General features: G+C 42.8%; 1 protein-coding gene across 16 annotated transcripts in view; it reads left to right on the forward strand.

The window, feature by feature from the left end:
- Nucleotides 1–18,341, forward strand: part of CELF2 (CUGBP Elav-like family member 2) — a 565,018-nt gene that overhangs the window by 305,324 nt on the left and 241,353 nt on the right. For 4 of the 16 annotated variants that reach the window (XM_086744899.1, XM_086744933.1, XM_086744924.1 and 1 more), the window contains exon 1: nucleotides 8,127–8,357. The exons of the other annotated variants lie outside the window; for them this stretch is intronic. In XM_086744899.1, the coding sequence (XP_086601025.1) occupies nucleotides 8,284–8,357 (74 nt within the window). In that variant the 5' untranslated portion in view covers nucleotides 8,127–8,283. Of the gene's footprint in view, nucleotides 1–8,126; nucleotides 8,358–18,341 lie in introns of those variants that run through there. 16 annotated transcript variants of the gene reach the window in all.

Here is an 18,341-nt window from a genome sequence, read left to right on the forward strand (position 1 = left end):
AAAATGCAGCCAAGTAAAAATGATCCTTCTATTTCAATTAAAACACCCCAAATTGTGTTAGGGGGTGGGGAAGGGAGAGAATTACTTGCTTGTCTCTCCACGTAGGATCCTCAGTGGCTGATGTGTTAGCCTGCCTACCTTATTCGGGTAGAATAACCTAATTTTAAGTTAAATCTCTCTGATGCAAAGGAATAGGGTTACCAACAGAATTGCTTAGGAAGTTTTAAATATGGCACTTATACAAAGATAATGCTTTCTGCCATTACATTAGAGAGGGTTTTTCTCAAGTCTTAAGCTTTGCTGCCTAAGCTTTTTCTCCACTAGTTTTGAAAAGCAATTTGCATGCTCACATATGCTATTAGACTTTTTCACCTTCCTCCGAATAATTCAGCAATGGCTGCTGCTGGAGAGGCTTGCAGCACTCTTGTTATTTAAGGCATAGTCTTCCAATGTCCCTTGCAAAGCTTCTGAAATAGAGGAGGGCAAACTTTTACCGGCAAGAATGGGGAACTGTTGCTTGTGCCCTTCAATGTGTGAGGGGTAAATGCTGTCCTCACTCCAGAGTTCCCATGGCAGCAAATCAGCAGGTCATCATCAAGAGCAGTCTTTGAGGCTGGCAGACAACAGTCTGTCACTGGGAGGAAGACAGAGCAGAAGGTTGGAGGGGGGAAAAAAAAATAATGATAGAAAATCAGAGAGAGGATGTGGGAATTTACTGTCCCTTTTAGACAAGTAGAGGAATGAAGAGAAAAAGCAAGGGCACCTGAACGTAGATCATCTGGAAATTGAACCTTGCAAGTGTAGATAGCTGTGGATGATGCGATAGCTGTGCTACAGAGTGAATTTAAGATTCAAATCCTGCACCTGCTCTCCCTGGAAGCTGCAGGTCAGCATCTGAAGAATTGAGGCCCTCTAGAAAGGAAACGGTGAATTATCAGAAAACTTAAATTCTTAGAGACTCGATTTTCAACTGTAACAATCTCTTCGTTTCATTTTCCTTCTCTTCAGCCTAAAAATGATCTATTTTCAGCTAAACTGCAAGGAAGAAGCTCAATCTAAAGCTTGAGAATTTGCCTGCATCATTTCAGCCCACATTTAATTTTAATGAGAGAGTTACATAACCCCCTTTAAAAATAACAAAACACTAACAGAACTGCATTGGCAACATCAGGTGTTCTGCAGTGCTGCTCCCATGAATCATATGGAGATTTGTCTGTGCATGACTGATGAACATACATTTAACTCAGTTAACCCCCACCCCCGAACAGAGCGATCCAAAGTGACCAAAATTTTTCCTAAAGACTCGTCCTTGCAAAAGGATGCCAAACTAGACACCTGCCCTAGGAACCTCACGGTTTCAGCATTTTTCCCTTACAAAATTCTCTTATCAATGGGTTGGGGTTTTTTTTTTAAAAAGCTGCGCATTAATTATTGTGAATCTACTGAAGTGAAACATTTTATGTAAAACACTAAGTTGGGTTTAATGCTTTGCTCCAGAAAAGAAAACCCATGTTCCTATTTGCTGTACTGAGCCCCAAATCTCTGAAATTGTTAGGAACAACAAGGAAGCTCTGGGACTAATAAACATACGACTTCATCAATGTTCTTTTTGGAGGGAGAATTTGGGGGAAAAAAAATGAATCAGTGATTTTGAGCCTGTTAAACATCTTGATTGGGAGGCAGTCTTTGACTTGGGAAATCCCTCAGCCACTGGTTGCTGGAAGGTAGAAAGGGTCACCATGCACTTGCCGTACTCATGCTCTTTCTCTTTGCATCCATTACAAGCCATTATCAGAGGCAGGGTCATGGACTAGTGGACCTTTTTATCTAACCTATATGGCAACTCTTACACTGCTCATTTAGGGGAAAAGAAATGCCAAACCAGGCACGGTGAAGTTTTCTGCACGTCTTAATGTCTTCCAGTTACTGCAGGAGCCTTTTCTTTCCATCCTTCATGTCTGAGGTTTAATGGATTCTGTCTGTGGGAAATAATGATGTCAAACAAAGATAGTTACTTTACATATTTTCAGGGTGTGTGTTTGTTATTTTTGAGGATCGAGATGTATGCTAGGCACTTCACGAACAAAAGGAAAAAAAAAAGAACTGTGAAATTTCCTACCTTAAAGATGTGACAATTTGAGCGTAAGGTGGGATCCAATTGTTTGCAGTGAAAAGAAAGAAAAACACATGGTAGAAGTGAATGAGAAGGCAAAATGGAGGTTAACCTTGTGAAGATCCTGCTGTTAGAAGTGAAGTACAGTAGGTTAATTCAGATATTGTAATAAACCCCTCAGATTTCTTTACATTTTGTTTTTAAAAATAAGTCTGCTTTTGACTTCCCGTCTCTTTTGATGTTCCTTACCCATCCTCTTGCCTTGCTGATGCCACCTTAGAACTTCACACCTGCCTTTGCCCATTGCTCTTGGAGTTGGAGCTGCCCTGCAGCATTGCCTCCTGATCCAGCTCTGCTGCGTTCAGCCTGTCCTCATCATCCGCTTCCCTGATCCAGCATCTCTCACAATAACCAGCCTCCCTAGTGGGCAAAAATCTTCAGAAATCTCAAATTTATATAAAATGAGGGAGGTTCTTCTGTCTCCTAGTAGCTGTTCCTGTGGGTTTGCATGCGGGTGAGGAGGTTTTTTTGTTATGGTGGGCTTTTTCCCCTGCCCTTGTGAAGGCGTAAGAGAGGCTCTTACACGTTGTTGGGATGGAGAAACACAGACCAGAGCACCAGATATGTGATTTCTCCTATTATATTTTTTCATGTAAAGATAATATAATAGTCAAATCCAACAATATTAAGTTCCCTCTTCCAGGGTTGTTTGGAAAGGTGCTCTTTTTTGACCATAAATAACACATCTCCTGTCTAGTAGGAAATCAGGTCTACCCAGTGCATGCAGTGCCCCAGTTTCTCTCTTGGTTGGGTAGTGGTTGTTGATGGAATCAGTCAGTGGGTGAAAAGATAAGGTAAATTAAAATAAAGGAGGAAAAAAAAAAGAAAAAAAGAGGAAAATAAGAAAAAACAGTCAATGCCTGTTGTCAAGTTGAGATAGGACTGGGATGACAAAAGCCTTGGTCTTGTGTCTGTATGCACAAGGCACTACACAAAGGCAACACCTACAGATCAATGGTGATGCTCTTCAATAGGGCTGTAAATAAATAACAGGATAATAAGACTTGGTCTGGCAAATATTTACTTGTTACTACTTTAGAATTTGCTAAATACAGTGCTGAGCACCATGGACAACCCAACTGGAGCGAATCGTACTGGGCAGCTCCTGCTCAGCACTAGCACTGTGCAGAATTGGACCTGAGACTCATGACTGACTATCCCAAGTATTTGCATGTTATTAACAAAGTAGGGTTTTCCTCCAAATTAAAGGCCTTTCCTAAAAGCCCTCCATCTCCTGTAGTGTCTGCCTTGTGCCATAAAAATGTTGCCTAATTGTTTTCGGAAAGATTGCGTTATTACATGCAAAATGAAACAAAGGCCTCATACCCACAGTGCGATGAAATCACCTCTTCAGTGGCATAAAATAGGAAGAAAAAAAAAAAAACTGAGTGGGAAGTTTTACTATAGCAACCAAGTTTACATAATATCAATGCGCTTCAAGTGAAAGCTCTAGAAATGCTTAATTTGAGGTACCTTTTCACAGGGCTAATTTTAAATGATGTTTATTTCTGAAAATTACTGATTAGCTACAGTAGCCTGCAGAAGAAGGGGGGGCCTCACCAGCAGCTAAGATTTCAATACTTAGAATTCATTGATCAATTTTAACTAGTAATTTAGTTTTCTTTTTAAAAGGGTTTTGGTTATATGCAAATTGTTTTATTTCTCAAAATGAGATGAAGGGAAGACCGTTGTGTGTTTAAGGATTAAAAAATCCTTACTGAAAGATTGCAGCTTCGTAATGCAAAACTTTATTCCAATGTTAGATCTGGCAAAGGTGGATTTGTTACAAATAATCAAAATCTCCACAAATGGTAAAATGGTGCAGAACTGGGTCCATTACTTTTTGCCACTCAAAGAAACGCACTGCTTTTTGCTTTAATTGCCTACGGCACTTACACCATTCATTAGCTCTGCCCAAATGCTTTGTGTAACGTGTGCTTGTGTGCTTTGCTTTTCTTTTCTTTTCCTTTTCTTTTTCTTTTTTTTCCTGCCTCCTTTCTCGTCCCTCCAGAATTCTGCTACTAAAAGTTAAGCTGATGGGCTTCCTCGCTTCCTTTCAGGCAGGTAGGCTCATGTCCCGCCGCACAAACCAAAATGCTGTATTTTCTGCTATTAGCCACGCTACTACTTCCACACTCGCGGTTTGCCTGGAAGGTAATTTCTTTGTGAAAGATAGCGAACACCTCATTTGCATTCACTAACGCTATCTGGACCAGATTTCTTTTTCCCCTCGCTTTAGGGGAAGATCCTGAGTGATTCCGCCGAAGTCATTTGAGCCAGCTCCAAATTTACACCGCAGTCGCTGAGCTCTGCTTCTGCCGCCTCTGTTAGAAACTCGCTTTGATGCCACAGATAAGCTGAATCCCGAGCATGTTCATTGGCTTAGGGGGGAATAAAGCAGAGGATTTGAACTCTCTTCATACTGCCTTGCAGGCTTGGGAGAGAGTGAAGTCATTCGGAAACTTTCCCTTGAAGTGCCTCCAACAGTAGCATTTCCTTGGCCCAATACTAGGGGGCAAGTTGATTAAAAGAATGGCAATTAAGGAAAGGCTGAGGAGGGGTCCGGACAGGGGGCGTGATGTGAGCTTCACGCTGGATTTGGCTGGGGGATCCGGGAGGGAAGGGGGTGTCTGCTCTCTTTGTGACTCTCTGAATGAAAGCCACGGGCAGTGATGTCAGAGTGAGCGCATACGCTCGACAGCAATCCACCTTCAGCCCAGTCTTTCTCCAGCTGAACTTTTTGGGGTTTTTTTGTTTTTTTTTTTCCTCTGACAAGGTGTTCGGTTTTCAAAGGTTGAGCTGTTTGGAGAAACTGCATATAGCTCTGTGTTTGAAAAGCTGCTTGAACGGTGACCAATCTGCAAACGTGAGGTGGAATTGCTTCATCTGCCCCGCTCGGGCGCATGGAGAAACCAAGGCACAAAGAGTAAATGATGCGACTCCGGGAGCAAGCGAGGTCTGGGCCTCTGAAACGAGGGGAGGACGGATAGGAGGTGACATTTGTAGCTGGGATAGGATTAAAGCCTGAGAATTGCTGATTCCAAATTCCAGGTTCCTTCCTTAAAACTGCCATATGCTCCACCAGCTGAAAAAGCTTAATATCGGCGGGCAGCGGCAGCGCAGCAATAATGCAGCTCCTCTAAGCCAGTGTTTACATCTATTGTCTGATTTATGCTGTGAAAATTAATGCAGTTTCATTTGCCATCCCCCCTCCCCATTTCCCTCTGTAGTACAGTAACGGACCAAAGCTTCCATTTTCCCTTCATTTTTAATAAAAGTTGCTATTTTGTGCACATGTGCCAGTCAAGAAACTGGCATTAACATTACAAATAACAGAGCTGAGCCTGTAACAGTGTGAAACACTCAGGGATTTTTGTGGTTTTGTTTTTCACCACTTACTCTCTGCATTCAAGACTTCATTCATACGTAGACACTACATAATTTATGTTTGAGAACCAAATTATTTGAATGCAGTTTTTCCCCATCAGCTCTCCTTGAGCCGTATCTCTGTATCTTTTATAGAGACGGTTTCTTTTTGCATTTGACCCTGTTCCTGCCTCTAACTTTTAAATGGCAAAAGCAAATGTGCTTTGAAAAGTGTGTTACACTGTAGTTGTTAAATAAAGCAATAACCTATGCACTTGTAATGCTTTCTCTATGACCTACTTACATACTACTTCACCCTCCTTATAGTATGATTAAAAGCTGCTTTGAATCCACTATTCCCTCAAGGGATTTGAGGCTAGAATTTAACAAACTGCTGAGAAGGCTTAAGTCAGTAAGAGGGCTTCCCTACAGCTTCTTCCAGCTAATTCACATGTAATTAAAAGGAAAATAAATATTTCAGAAGAACATACGTTTTAATGAAGCATTTTTAAGCACTTACACCTTGTGAAATAAGGCAAATTTATAAAGATCTCGCTATTCTGTGTGCAGATTTTAAGTAAAATTATTTGTGATTCTTTCCTCCTCCCCACTTTGTACCTGCTGCAAAGCATGGATTTACTTTTCAGTCAGCAGTAGTGGGACTGTGGTCCTTAAAAGTGACAGGTTCGTGAGACTGGAGTCCCTTAGATTTAGCATGTACCAAAAAAATGATGATGAAGAGGTACGGATCCAGCCACACACAGTGAAGTGGGGGTGGAGACTTCTTACTTAAAAGAATATCTTCATCCTCACTGAGCTGCCTGTATTTCTTCTGAGCTAAAACCTGCCCCTTCTGCAGCGGCAAGATTTTGAAACTGAAAGTTAATCCAACTCTGCTCTGGGCGGGATTAACCACCATGGAGGCCTCAGCTCAAAACCCAGGTGGCTGCATCCAGCTGGAGAAAGTTGGGCCAGTTTCTCCTTTTATTGCGTCTTCGCCCTTTTTTTTTTTATCCACCATGTAGTCCAATGCTGCAGTGGATGGGTGGCGTAGAGGAATCACCACCAATTTAGTAAAGAGGAGCCATAGCTTTGCTTTGTGCACGTCTACGTAGGTGTTTAGGTGCCATGGTGACGCGGACAGTATGTGAACATATAGAACAGAGCAGATTAATAACACTACAGATATCTGTTCAGGATTGCAGCTGTCCGACGGGGATTACGCTGAGGGCCAAGCAAACCTTTTCTTTCTTTAGACTTGCAAAGTAGGCAAAAATTTTAGCAGCCTGAGGGGTTTTTCTTCCTTTTAACTGTTTAAAATGGAAAAGTCTCTTAGTGCAATAAACCGTGCTCTGAAAATTTGCCTGGTCTGTATTTTTATTATCAAATTGATGTTGGTCAAAATTTAAATAAAACTTGGCCTGACTGATAGCATATTTATGTATAGGTCAACTTAATTTTATTTTAGAATACTCTTTGAAAAGTTTAAGTGTACTAGTTTTTAATGTGTGTCCGTTACTTTTTTCAAGCATTGATTATTCAGAACAAATGGAATTATAAAACCCGGAGAGAGCTTCTGAAGGAGAAGCACACACAACGCAGGGAAACATTTTGTCTGTCTAGACTGCTCAGATCATCCAGTAATCTTCGTAAATATGTTAATATTCTTTAGCCTGGAGCTGCTTTGTGTTGAAGCGAGTAGGTTCTGGAGATGCAGAGGAAAATTTATACAGATTTTCAGGAGGCGGTAGCGCGGGGGGGGGGGTGTGGAATTTTATGTGTGGGAAATTTGGTGCGTGCGGAATTTTGTGCGGGGTCTTGGCGGAGTCGCTTGCGTGCCCTGGCTGGGGCCAACTCCCAGTGCAGCGGGGCTGGTGAGGGGCTCTTGGCAGGTCGCAGGCCGGAGGATTTCCCCTCGTTACCGGTTGAAACCCCTATTTTTGATCAGCGAGGACAGAGTTACTGCTGGTCTCTGGCGAGCCAGTCGCCGCACTCGGGGCGTTTCGTGGGGGCCAAGGCCTGCACGGCAGGAACGTGAGCTCCCGCACTCAGCAACCTGCCCGCACCTCCCCAGTGCTCCCAGCTGGGCAGCGGCGGCAGCGCCTTCCTTCCGTACTGGGACGAACTGGCTGGTAGCTATTTTAGCGGGGGGGGGGGGGGGGGGGGCGGGGGAAGCGGGGTTTCCGCAGGTGCCCGGTTGCCAACTCCGCGGGGGCAACGCTCCCCCCACCCCGTTATAACGCGAAACGTGAGCGCAGGCAGCGCTGCTTGGGCGGGGGCTGGGCTGGCTCGCACCTCCCTCAGAGTTCAGCCGGGCGCTGACGACCCCAGTTTGGTTCGCCTCCCCCCCCCCACCCCGGCTCCGCCGCAGGGGAGGCCCCTGTCAACCCCCACCCCGAGTGCCGGTGGTAGGCCTGTCCCCCCCCCACCCCGGGCGGGTGGCGGCGGCGGGCTGCGGCCGGGGGCGCAGGGGTTAACGGGGAGCCGCAGCGGGAAAATGGCTCCGCCTCCCCGCTCCGCACCTGGCGCTCCACCGACGGTTGCCTCAGCAGTCGATTTCGGAGGGGATTGGCGGAAAAAAAAAAAACCGAGAGAGGGGGAGAGAAATGTGACAACTGCCGGGGCTGGCGGCTGCCGCGGGGAGGCCTCCGCACCTGTGCCTGCCTCTCCGCCGCAGTTGTGGGATCCGCCGAGCCCCGCCGCATCCTCCCTCCAGCTCCGCCGCCGCCACCCCGGAGCCCAGCATGACTTCTTCGTTCAAGCTGGATTTCCTTCCGGAGATGATGGTCGACGGCCGCTTGCTGGTCTCTGACAGAATGTGAGTGGTGGCGGGGCTCCCCACTTCCTCAGCCCCCCCCCCCCAATTCCCGGTACCGCCGGGAGCGGGGCTTCGGCCGCGTCCCCCCCACACCGGCCGCGGGAGGAGAAGGGGGGGGTCCCATCCCCCTCCCTTTTTTTCTTTTTTTCCCCATCGCCTTCTCAAGTCACTTGGTGGTCTCCGTGTAGTCTCCCGAAAAAGGGGAATGTTTCGTATTGCGGGGTGAGTCGGGGTGGGGGGGGGTGCGTGTTTCTGCGCTGCTGATGCAACGTGGAGAAACGCGCAGCGCGGAGCGGACTCCGCTCCCTGCCCCGCGGGAACGCACCAGTCCCCTGCACCCACCCGGGCTGCCCCTGCCCTTCCCGGCGGAAGAAAACCCCCTTGGCAAAGCCTCGTCAGTTTTTAAATTCAAATGAAATACTGAACATCCGCTCGGAAAGCAGAAAGCTCTTTTCTTCTTTCTTTTTTTTTTTTTTTTTCTTTATCATCCTATTCCCGACAGCTGCCTGGCACGGAGAGTGTTAATTCGGGTGAGGGTGGTTGGTTTACACGCAGTTGACCTGGGGATGAGATTTATCGGGAGGCACTGAATGCTGGATTTTCAGAAAGAGAAGTATTCCCCTATCCCGTCTCTTCTCCATTAATCTCGGTCTGAAAGTTTCTGTTCTCATCCTCTTGGGCATTGCCAATTGCCGGGGACTTTCAGGTAACCTAAACCTTGTATGAAAAAATAAAAGCTAGAAACGAGGAAAGAGTCACTTGCTGAAAGATACGAAGGCTGAGGACTGTGCTGAGTTTTTACAGTATCCAAAATGTCTTTTATTTTGTTGCTTTTCTTTCATGAGAGTGACAAATGTGGTTTGAGTTTCATTAGAATGAAGCGAGAGGCTTTGGCATTGACTCTGTGCTGGAGCTATTCCGGTTGAGGCAGCGCTTAAGTTACGAGTGTAAATAAACCCGTGTGCGCAGCAGAGACTGTCACCTGCGATGTGCACAAATCGGGTTGCGTTCTGTGCCCCCATCTAAGGCTGTCCAGACTTTTATTGCCTTCTTTACTGGCAACCAAACTTTCTCCCAAGGTGGAGTGCTTTCGCTTGCGCCAGCGGTGTTCGGCGTGGAGGCGTTCAGCAGTGGCCAGTTGTTCAGGCAGCTGAGATGTACTGAGCGTGTGGGAGAGGGGAAAGAGGCAGGGGGAGAACCTCCTTGGTGCGGATGACTTACGCTATTTTTACAGTCCTTGAAGGACAGCAAAGTGTTGCGTAAATGCTGCCCGTTGTCTGTTTTGTGTTCTTGAATTCAAACGAGTTCTCTGCTACATTTTGTTTTTCCCATTGTAAGATCCCTGTTTTTATTGGCAGCAGTCAGTTTTGGAAAAGGTACTGTATTTCTGTCCTTTTGCATAAAAAAAAAAATTGCGTAGGTGTGACTATGAGGGTGCAAAGTTGCAGCTGAACATTTGTATTTCTTGCTCTGTAGGGACTTGCCACAGCCGAGCTGTCCCTTGTTTTCATCATCTCAGCTTTGGTTAGACTTTCTACCTGCTGTCCTTCCAGGCAGTCAGAAAAGATGCTGCTAACAAACACCTCCAAGCTCAAAGATGCTGTTAACTGTGGCTGATGATGCCCTGTTGTCACTTAGGCTTATATAACTTTATCTCCAACTTGCCCCTCGAGGGGGGAGTACCATGTCAAACTCTTGCTTCTGCGTTGCCATCTCCATCCTGCTCTTCTCTGGGAAGCATCCATAATGTATTTTAACACAGCTTGAAACACAGTCAGTGTTCGTCAGATGCAGATCTTAATGTGTGTCCAAAGAAACAAAAATTACTCTAGAGATATGTCAGCTTCTAAGTGGGTCTGTAAATACAGAAGTTTAATAATGGAATTGTTAAATACGCACATCTTTATAGGATTTAGTGCTGGTTCCTCGTGTATTTTGGGGGGGACTCCGTAATCTCTTGAAGAAAGAAAAGTTTACCTCCTGCATCGTCAGTGGTCGTGTTGTGATGTGCTGCTTCCTTGTATTACCCAAGCTTTGCTGCTGATCTAATTGTGAAGATGCATAATTTCAAGGGATCACGTCATGCATACAAATTAATATTGAGGCTAAATCACTATTAACTGAGAGAGCTATAACTCCTAAAAAAAATAAATCTTGAAACTAAGTGCTGTTTGTGGAAGCTTTGCTACACTGCCTTTCTAGAACTCTTGTAATGCACTATTTAAAAACATCTTTATTTTGTCCTTCTAGCCAAGTGGTGTCATATATATTTATTTGCAAGTCCCCAACTCTCTGGACTCATCAGTGCTGACGAGAATGCAGTTTGATTATGTGTAGGGGGTCACGGTCACGTATGCCCCTTCCCCTTTAGCTGGCCCAGCCCAGACGTGCAGCGAGATGCCAGCAGCGTTCAGCGGGGTGGCACAGTGCAGCGCAGAGCATGCTCCGAGTTACGATGCTGCACAAAACTTTTAACCTCGCCATCTGGTCTGGCTGTTGAGTATAGCTTAGTTCAGTCTTTAGCAGAAAGGAATTTCCTATTTTAGAGTGAGGCAATTAGCAAGATATATGTAAAACTCTTCTCTTTCACAGTGAAAATTTGCAGAATGAGATGATTTTTTTTTTTTTTTTAAATGCCGATGGCATATCAGATGTTTTGGGAAATCAGCACCATACATGTGTTGTTTACACATTTAAAAGTTATTTTTAAAAGGAATTCTTTCCAGTACCGTCAATTTTTTTTTTTTTTCAACAAGCAGAAGAGAAGGAGAATTTTCAAGGAATAATTTTCAGTGCATACCTATTGTGAAAGTTAACTGCCAGGTGGATAATTGTCAAACTTAAAATGCTCTTATCTCTGTGAGACTGTTAATTGCTCTTAAATGTTGCTTCCTTACAAATTTTGCTGCTGTTGTTACCTAGCTAAATATAAGTGAAATAGAACATCAGATACTGTGAGCATGATTATGTAGTATAATTAAACTGTATGCATGGCATCAGTGTACCTGGTTAGTAATTGAATGGCAAACTTGCTGATAAAAATTCATTAGTGAAATGGCATTGGAAAATAGACCCTCTAGGATATGAAGCATGAAGACATGTGAACTTTTGTTCTCGAGGGCAGATGGCAAAGCTGGATGCCCTAGCCATCCTAAATGCTTGCAGAGAGACCGCTTGGTTAGTGCTCTGGTTAAAGGATCAGAAATTGCTTGGCTGATGTGATGCGTAGCCTGAGTGTGTTAACTGTGCAGAAGAAGCAACTATGCAGAAAAGGTATAGGTGGAAATGTGTGTGTGTGTATTTGGGCAGGGTAGGAAAGGGTTAACGATTACTAAGTGCAGTTATAAAATGTGAGTTCAATGTAATTTGCTTAGTAATTTCCCTGACTTTCATGTACATGCCAACTGGATGGTTGTAAAGTGGTTGCTTTGAGGATTAAATACTCATCGTAGTAACCCCCCACATTGATTTCTGCAGTACCACCAAAGATTTTCCATTCCGTGATGCACATTCCACTGCCTGGGATTACCTTTAATGGAAATGGGTAATAGCGTTTGTTGTTACTGAGATGAACTCAAATTTGACTTTAATTTTTGATAGCTGGGTATAACGCCAATGAAAGACGTGATGCTTAAAGCAGTGCACGTGCGACTGCATGGGTTCCATGGCAATTACACGTAGAAGTTTTCAGCCTTTGAATTCCTGCCTCGTTTAATCGAAGATGAGTCAGAATCAGATATATGTGCCATATGCTGGTTAAAAAGGCAGTGAAGATCAATTTTCAATGCTTTCTGTTTGTTTGTATTTATTAAATGATAAATAAGGGATGTCATCATTCATGGGGCATTCTTGCACCAAAACCCCAAACTTCCCTTTCTGCACGAAACCTGCAAAATAGGATTGTTTCCAGCATAAACTGGAGATAATAAAATAAACTTTTTTTTAAAAAAAGAAGTTCACTGCAGGGATAATTTTTTCAAGTATCTGTTTTTTTTTTTTTATTTGCAGAATATCAAACTATGAATTGCTAACTGAAAAAGGATAGCTGGGTATCAGCTGTTCTTAAGTTCGTAGCCTCATCTTTATACTGGCATTTTATTGTAACTTTGATTCAGTAATAGCTTTATTTTAAGCATTATGACTTATTACTTAAGTTACTTGCGTGACAGATTCCTTGGGCCACAACTGAGGGAAAGCAAAGCCGCCACAGAAGAAAATTCTTGACTGTTGACAAAGAGCTTCAGAAGGGAAAATAAATCTTTGGATGTCGATCAAGTAATTACGATTTAATGATGTCCTTCTCCCCATCATCTTTTCTAGTAGCTGTCTAGAACCCCATTCAGTCTTTAACCTACGATAACTCTCAGCACATTAATATTTAAATATCCCTTCCACTTCCTGTGATATGATCTCACAATTTTTTAAGCCTCCCCCGCATGTATTCATAATCCAAATTAATCATCAGTTATGATTGCTTTAAAAACTTTGATAACTCTAAATATTTCATTGGCATTTTAGGATGTTTGATATCTTATGAGCATTTGGACTATTCAAATTTCATAATTAATTCATAGATTAATATAAAAATAATTGACCCAACCGATAAAGAGGAAAGGTGTACAAAATCTTTTCATTTTTAAAAGCTTCTGGAATGCAAGGAATACACTTTGGCAAGACAACTCTCCAGAGAAAAATCATTGTTTTCTAGTTGAAGCATATAAAACCCTCTTTCCTTCTAAAGTGGAGAGAGGCTTTTTGAGTTATTTTTTTTTCTTCATGTCTACAAACGGTGTTTCCTACAGCGGATTATTTCTTCTGTGTTCATAATAACTGCAAAATATATTGCATCTCCCGACGTGATTTCCTTTGATTAAAACAAACTGGTGGCAGGGCAAGGTTAACCAGAGGCTAAAGTCACAAAATACTGAACACACATATAGAGCGAGGCTGAGCTTTCCTTAGCGAAGAAGTGGGAAAACCGGAAAAACCTTCATAGATGCAAGAAAAATGCAGGAACAAGAATGCCTATTTGGAAAATAAAAACTAATTAGAGCAATAAATGTAATGTTCTCAAGTAATTGTGAAATAATTATTCCCCTTTAGAATCATCATACTTTAATTGCTTTCCCCCGCATTCCTGCTTTCTGCGTGCCTATGGAAAGGAGGAGAAGCGCTTGTGTTCCCTCCAGGATTTCATTTTTCATTGGCAGTAAGCTGCTGGCTTTCTCGTAAAGGTTTTCAGAAATACGTTGCCTTAAATGCTGTTGTGTCCTTCCATGTGGTGTTAAATAGAAAAGGTGAATGGCAGATTCTGAACCTATAGATTCTCTCCTATCGTCCAGATAAAGCACTCTGAGATTTAGTTGTGCAGTTTATCCATCCTCCGTATCGCAGATTTATAATCAATCTCTCATTTTCATTGAGGCTGTGTTGCGTAAATAGGACACACTTCAGCAGTGTATTCTCTTTGCTCACAGCTTGATCCTTGAAAAATCAGCTGACAATAGTTTAAAATTATAATATTAATAAAGAGGAGATCATCTGGCCTTCAAAATTACATCTGAAAGCAGCTTCTGTTTTGTGTTAAATCTTAATTACTGTATTTAAATGAATGCCTAAATGAGCCAATTCACAAAGGAGTTGCCTACTGTACCAGTAGTGCCTGTTTGGTGATTATTTTTTTTTTCCTGTGGATTTATATGAATATAAAAAATAGATTCTGTTGAAGAGAACAGCTATGTTCTCTTCCCTCTTACAACTCAGCTGGAGGAGACTGAGTATCTTGAGTCTGGCCTGTGCCCTGGGATAGCTTCTCCCTTGCCTGGCTGCCCTTGCCTAGCAAATGGTGGCAATACTTGAAGCCAAGTTCAAAAACAATGCTCCAAAAGAAATATTGGTGCAAGAGCAATGGGAAAGACTCCATGTCGGCTTCCTGAGTGTTATTTTGTGAGTTTACCCCTCGCTTACTATCAGGGGCAGCGTATCGTCACACCTGAGCGAAGGATTTCTGGCTGAGGGCTGGAAAGAGACACCGTGCCTGTTAGTGCACTAGCCCTTCTGCCTTCAGGCAGGCTGGAAGGGACATGATCATGTCCAGCTCTGCCCAGATTGGTCTGGAAGAAGGCAATGGTGTCCAGCTGTGCCCAGTTCACCCCGCTTCCCACTGCCACCACAGATGCATGCATCCTTGGCAAAGCAGTGTGCAGGGAATGAGTGTCCTTTCTTTTCCTGTCAGCCTGTGTGAGTTGGGCCACTTCAAGTTCGCCAGGAAAACAACAACAGCAACCTGAGTATTTTGTTTTATGATTCTTTACATCCCTGTTAATTTCTTAAATTGTTCTGTGGATCTTATTCGGGGGTTTTTAAGTTTACAGCCATGGTTATTTCAGAGATGTTGCAATTGATCTTTCATGCAAATGGCGTTAGTGATCTGCTGATTTTTTTTGTTATTTTTATTGTAGTTGTTATTAATATTATTATTGTTATTATTTTCCTTTTTCTGTGCAGGTTAGCATCATAAGGCAAAGATAGTCCTGATAGAAAGGCTTGCCACTGACTGTCCTCCCAGCAGCGGTGGTCATTCATTACAATGCTAATTTACAACTTTTTCAGTTTCTTTCCACTGAAATGTACTGGTCCCTAGACATCAGTGGAGTTGCTGTGTGGGTAAAAAGCACCTTTAGCCGCTGTGTGTAGCTGGATATCTGCGTGATGGGAGGACAGGCAGTTCCTCCTGAGCCAACTGCAACCTTTTCTGTCCAAGACTATACCGTGCTTTTTCTTGTGCTCTGTTCCTACATCCTTTGAAGCAGTTCCAGTCTGATCTCATGTCACAGCTGGCAAGAGCTCTTTTGTTTCATAACCCTGAAAAGTAATGAAGATCCTTCATCCTCTTAATCCAAAGGTGTAATGTTGTCATCTTGTTTAATATACACGTACTCTTCCTGTTTCTTGCTTCTCGACAGCTTTGCATCACTAAATTGCTCAGAGATGCAAAAAAAAAAAAACAAAAACACCCACAGCTTGCTTGACCCACCATTTGTTGTGTCATTGACTCCAGACCTTAGTGGCTCTTGGTCCGGTGGCACTGATGGTGCCTGGCGTGGTGTGAGATAAGTGCACTTCATTTGTCTGAAACAGACCCAGGTAATTGAAACTTATTAACTTCTGGCAGAGGATAACTGTACTTGAAAATCTACAAAATCAAGTGATCTATTCCCTTAAATTTATTTTTTTTTTTTCTGGCTCTTTCAATTGCTTGTCTCTGTCAGCCTTCGCCTGCAATTCATTGCTAGTGAGAGAGACATCTGCCTATGCCTTTTATCAATAAATGCTTTTATTTTTTCTTAATATTTTACTGCTGATGGATTGTAGAACAAGCATTAAGAGGCTGAAAACATTGTCAAACACACTCCATGCCCAGTGGCTATCTCTTAAATAAAATCCTATTTTGTACCTGGTTTTCATATAGAATGCTGTAGAAATTGCAAGATAGATGGCTGCATTTTTGCTTGATTTCACCATGTGTTTTGGTAAGCTTGATGTCCTTGTCACATACTTGAAGGGGAAAAAAAAAAAATCTATCATTTTATCTACGGTGTTTCAGTATAAACATGTGGTAAAGTTGATCGTTTCATTAGTCAGTAAATGAACTTTCAACTTTTAAAAATTCAGTTTAGATTTCTTCTTCCAAGATCTTATTGCTTAGAAACCTTTTTTTTTACACTTTAACTTCCTTTTCCAAACTACTTTTATCCTCTGCTGTCCAAAAAAAAAAAACAACAAAAAACAACAAAACCACCACCACCTAAAAAAAGAGAGAGAGAGGAAAAAAAAAATCATGAAATTACCATGACTATTACTGTAAGTGCAAATTTTATTGTGAAAATTCCTAGTTCTTTTGGACTGTTTAGTGTTTAAAATTGATTCCTGAAAATATCCTGGTTAGGGGCTGCGTTACAGGTTTTACTGCACAACCATAAATGCCTAATTAAGGGATAGCCACAGGTCGAGATATTCTCTTCAGGGAAGAAGTTTCAAACATTGTTCCCCTTGTCCTAACCTGACCCACGTAATGCAACTTCTTCTTTGAAGCACTGAAATTTTATGCTTGCAAGGTGAGCCCTGGCTTTCTCTGACAGGTTCAGAGTTGCCAACTCCTTCTGGAGATCATTATTGAGTGGGAGGGGATGAGGGGGAAGAGGAAGAAATAAAATTAGCGTTTAATTTTGCAGGATATGGAAAAATAGATGACAAACGAGACAATTCCTAGAAAATGAGAATGTCCCTGGACATGTAAAGCGCTATTATCTGATGTTTTGTTACCAACTATAGCCTGCAGTCCATGTTCAAGCCAAACTTTTCAATGAGTTTACAGGAGCTTGGCTTGAATGACGCATGCATAATGCAGAACTTTGCGTCTCATGCCAGGCTGTCCGGCTCTGAACCATGAATTGCAATTGTATAAATAGTTTTTGTGGTATCTTTTCAATCGCTTACTTCACGGAGAACTTCAACATGGAAACATGAGGCAACTAACTTTTCAGATACTATTCTGCCTCATTAGCTGAGTGAGTTGCTATCTTGATGATGGAGTGGAAGATAAGTCCATTTTAATTTGGCGTGTATTCTTTTGAGGGATGTTCACACATCTCGGGTTGAGGCAGGGGGTTTCTTTTGTTCTTGACAAACCTTTTCCCCTTTGCCCTAGAGCAGGATTCATCTCGATGCCTGAGGGCTCTCAGCTTTCACCGACATACATCTCTATCGTTTGGCTGCAGAAGACAAGAGTACAACTTTTCCTTTTAAGTTGGTTTGCTGTCTGTGGAGAAAAGAGTAAATGCAGCAGCTTCATAGCAGTGCTCAGGTTTAGTCAAAGAAAGTCCAACGCTATGTTACAGATTTTTAAAACAACTGTGTTTGTCTGATTTCATTATCGCTTAAGTGTAGCCTAGAATCTCACATGCTAGATTTATTTATCTTCAAGATAAGACAAGACTGTATAGAATAGGAAAACCTCAGAGTTTTAATATCTCTTTCTTACCACGCTCAATGTCTGTGCTGTTCCTGGGGTGTTTCACTGGAATGGGATGAAGCTTTGTATGCTTTACTATGTATTGTAGCACATAATGACTTTGGGCCAGATTTTGTGTATTTTTGAGCGTTTTTTTCTGCAATGGCCATTACAACGCAGCCCTACAGATGTTGACATAGGGTTCCTAGCTGTCATTGTAAAGCAAGACAGAAGCAACTCTTCAATGTCCTATGCAAACCCTTCCTTTGGAGCAACCAAGCAGCAATTTATAGAGGAGTCAGATCTGTTTTCCAGCCAGAAATATTGCTTACAAGGCTTAGTTTGGCCCAAGCGGTCTTCAACAGCACTGGCTGATCCCTGTGTTTTACAAGTATTATTTCAGGCCCCTTTAGGTCATTTCTTCCCCCTGCACGTATAGCTTATCGGATTTGGGAAAAGGTCCTGCAGCAGCATCATTGTTGCCTGTGTGTTTGTTGAGGAACAGCAGGATACTAGTAGCAAGAGATACACGCCGGAATTCAGAAAGGAACAATTTTCAGCTTGCTAAGATGCCTGTATTGCTACCTGGAAGCTCTGCAGGAGCTAGAGACTTCTTGGCTGTTTCTGTGCCTCTTTGCTCCCTCTGTCCTCACCTCCACATCAGGGGATACTTAGACTTCTTTACTTTGCTGGCCTTCAGAGGATTTGAAGGTCTCTGAGCTTCCCTAGGCTCTCCATTTCTACTCAAGTGGTAAAGGAAACAGAGAGGACTGCTGCTGACTTCAGCCAGTTGGGGTCTCTGATTTTCCTGTGTGGTTTGACGCCACAGATACAGAGTGAATTTGGAGTTGAGAGGTGCCAGGCCCCTGGGTAAGATGGATATTGTGGAAGGGAGATGTGCAGAAGAAAACGAGGGGAGAAAAGTATGTATTTAGGCAGAATTTCATAAAAGGTACAAATTCAGGATTACT

Source organism: Chlamydotis macqueenii, chromosome 1 (genome assembly GCF_036417535.1).
Source record: "Chlamydotis macqueenii isolate bChlMac1 chromosome 1, bChlMac1.mat, whole genome shotgun sequence".
In the NCBI taxonomy this organism is placed as follows: domain Eukaryota; kingdom Metazoa; phylum Chordata; class Aves; order Otidiformes; family Otididae; genus Chlamydotis; species Chlamydotis macqueenii.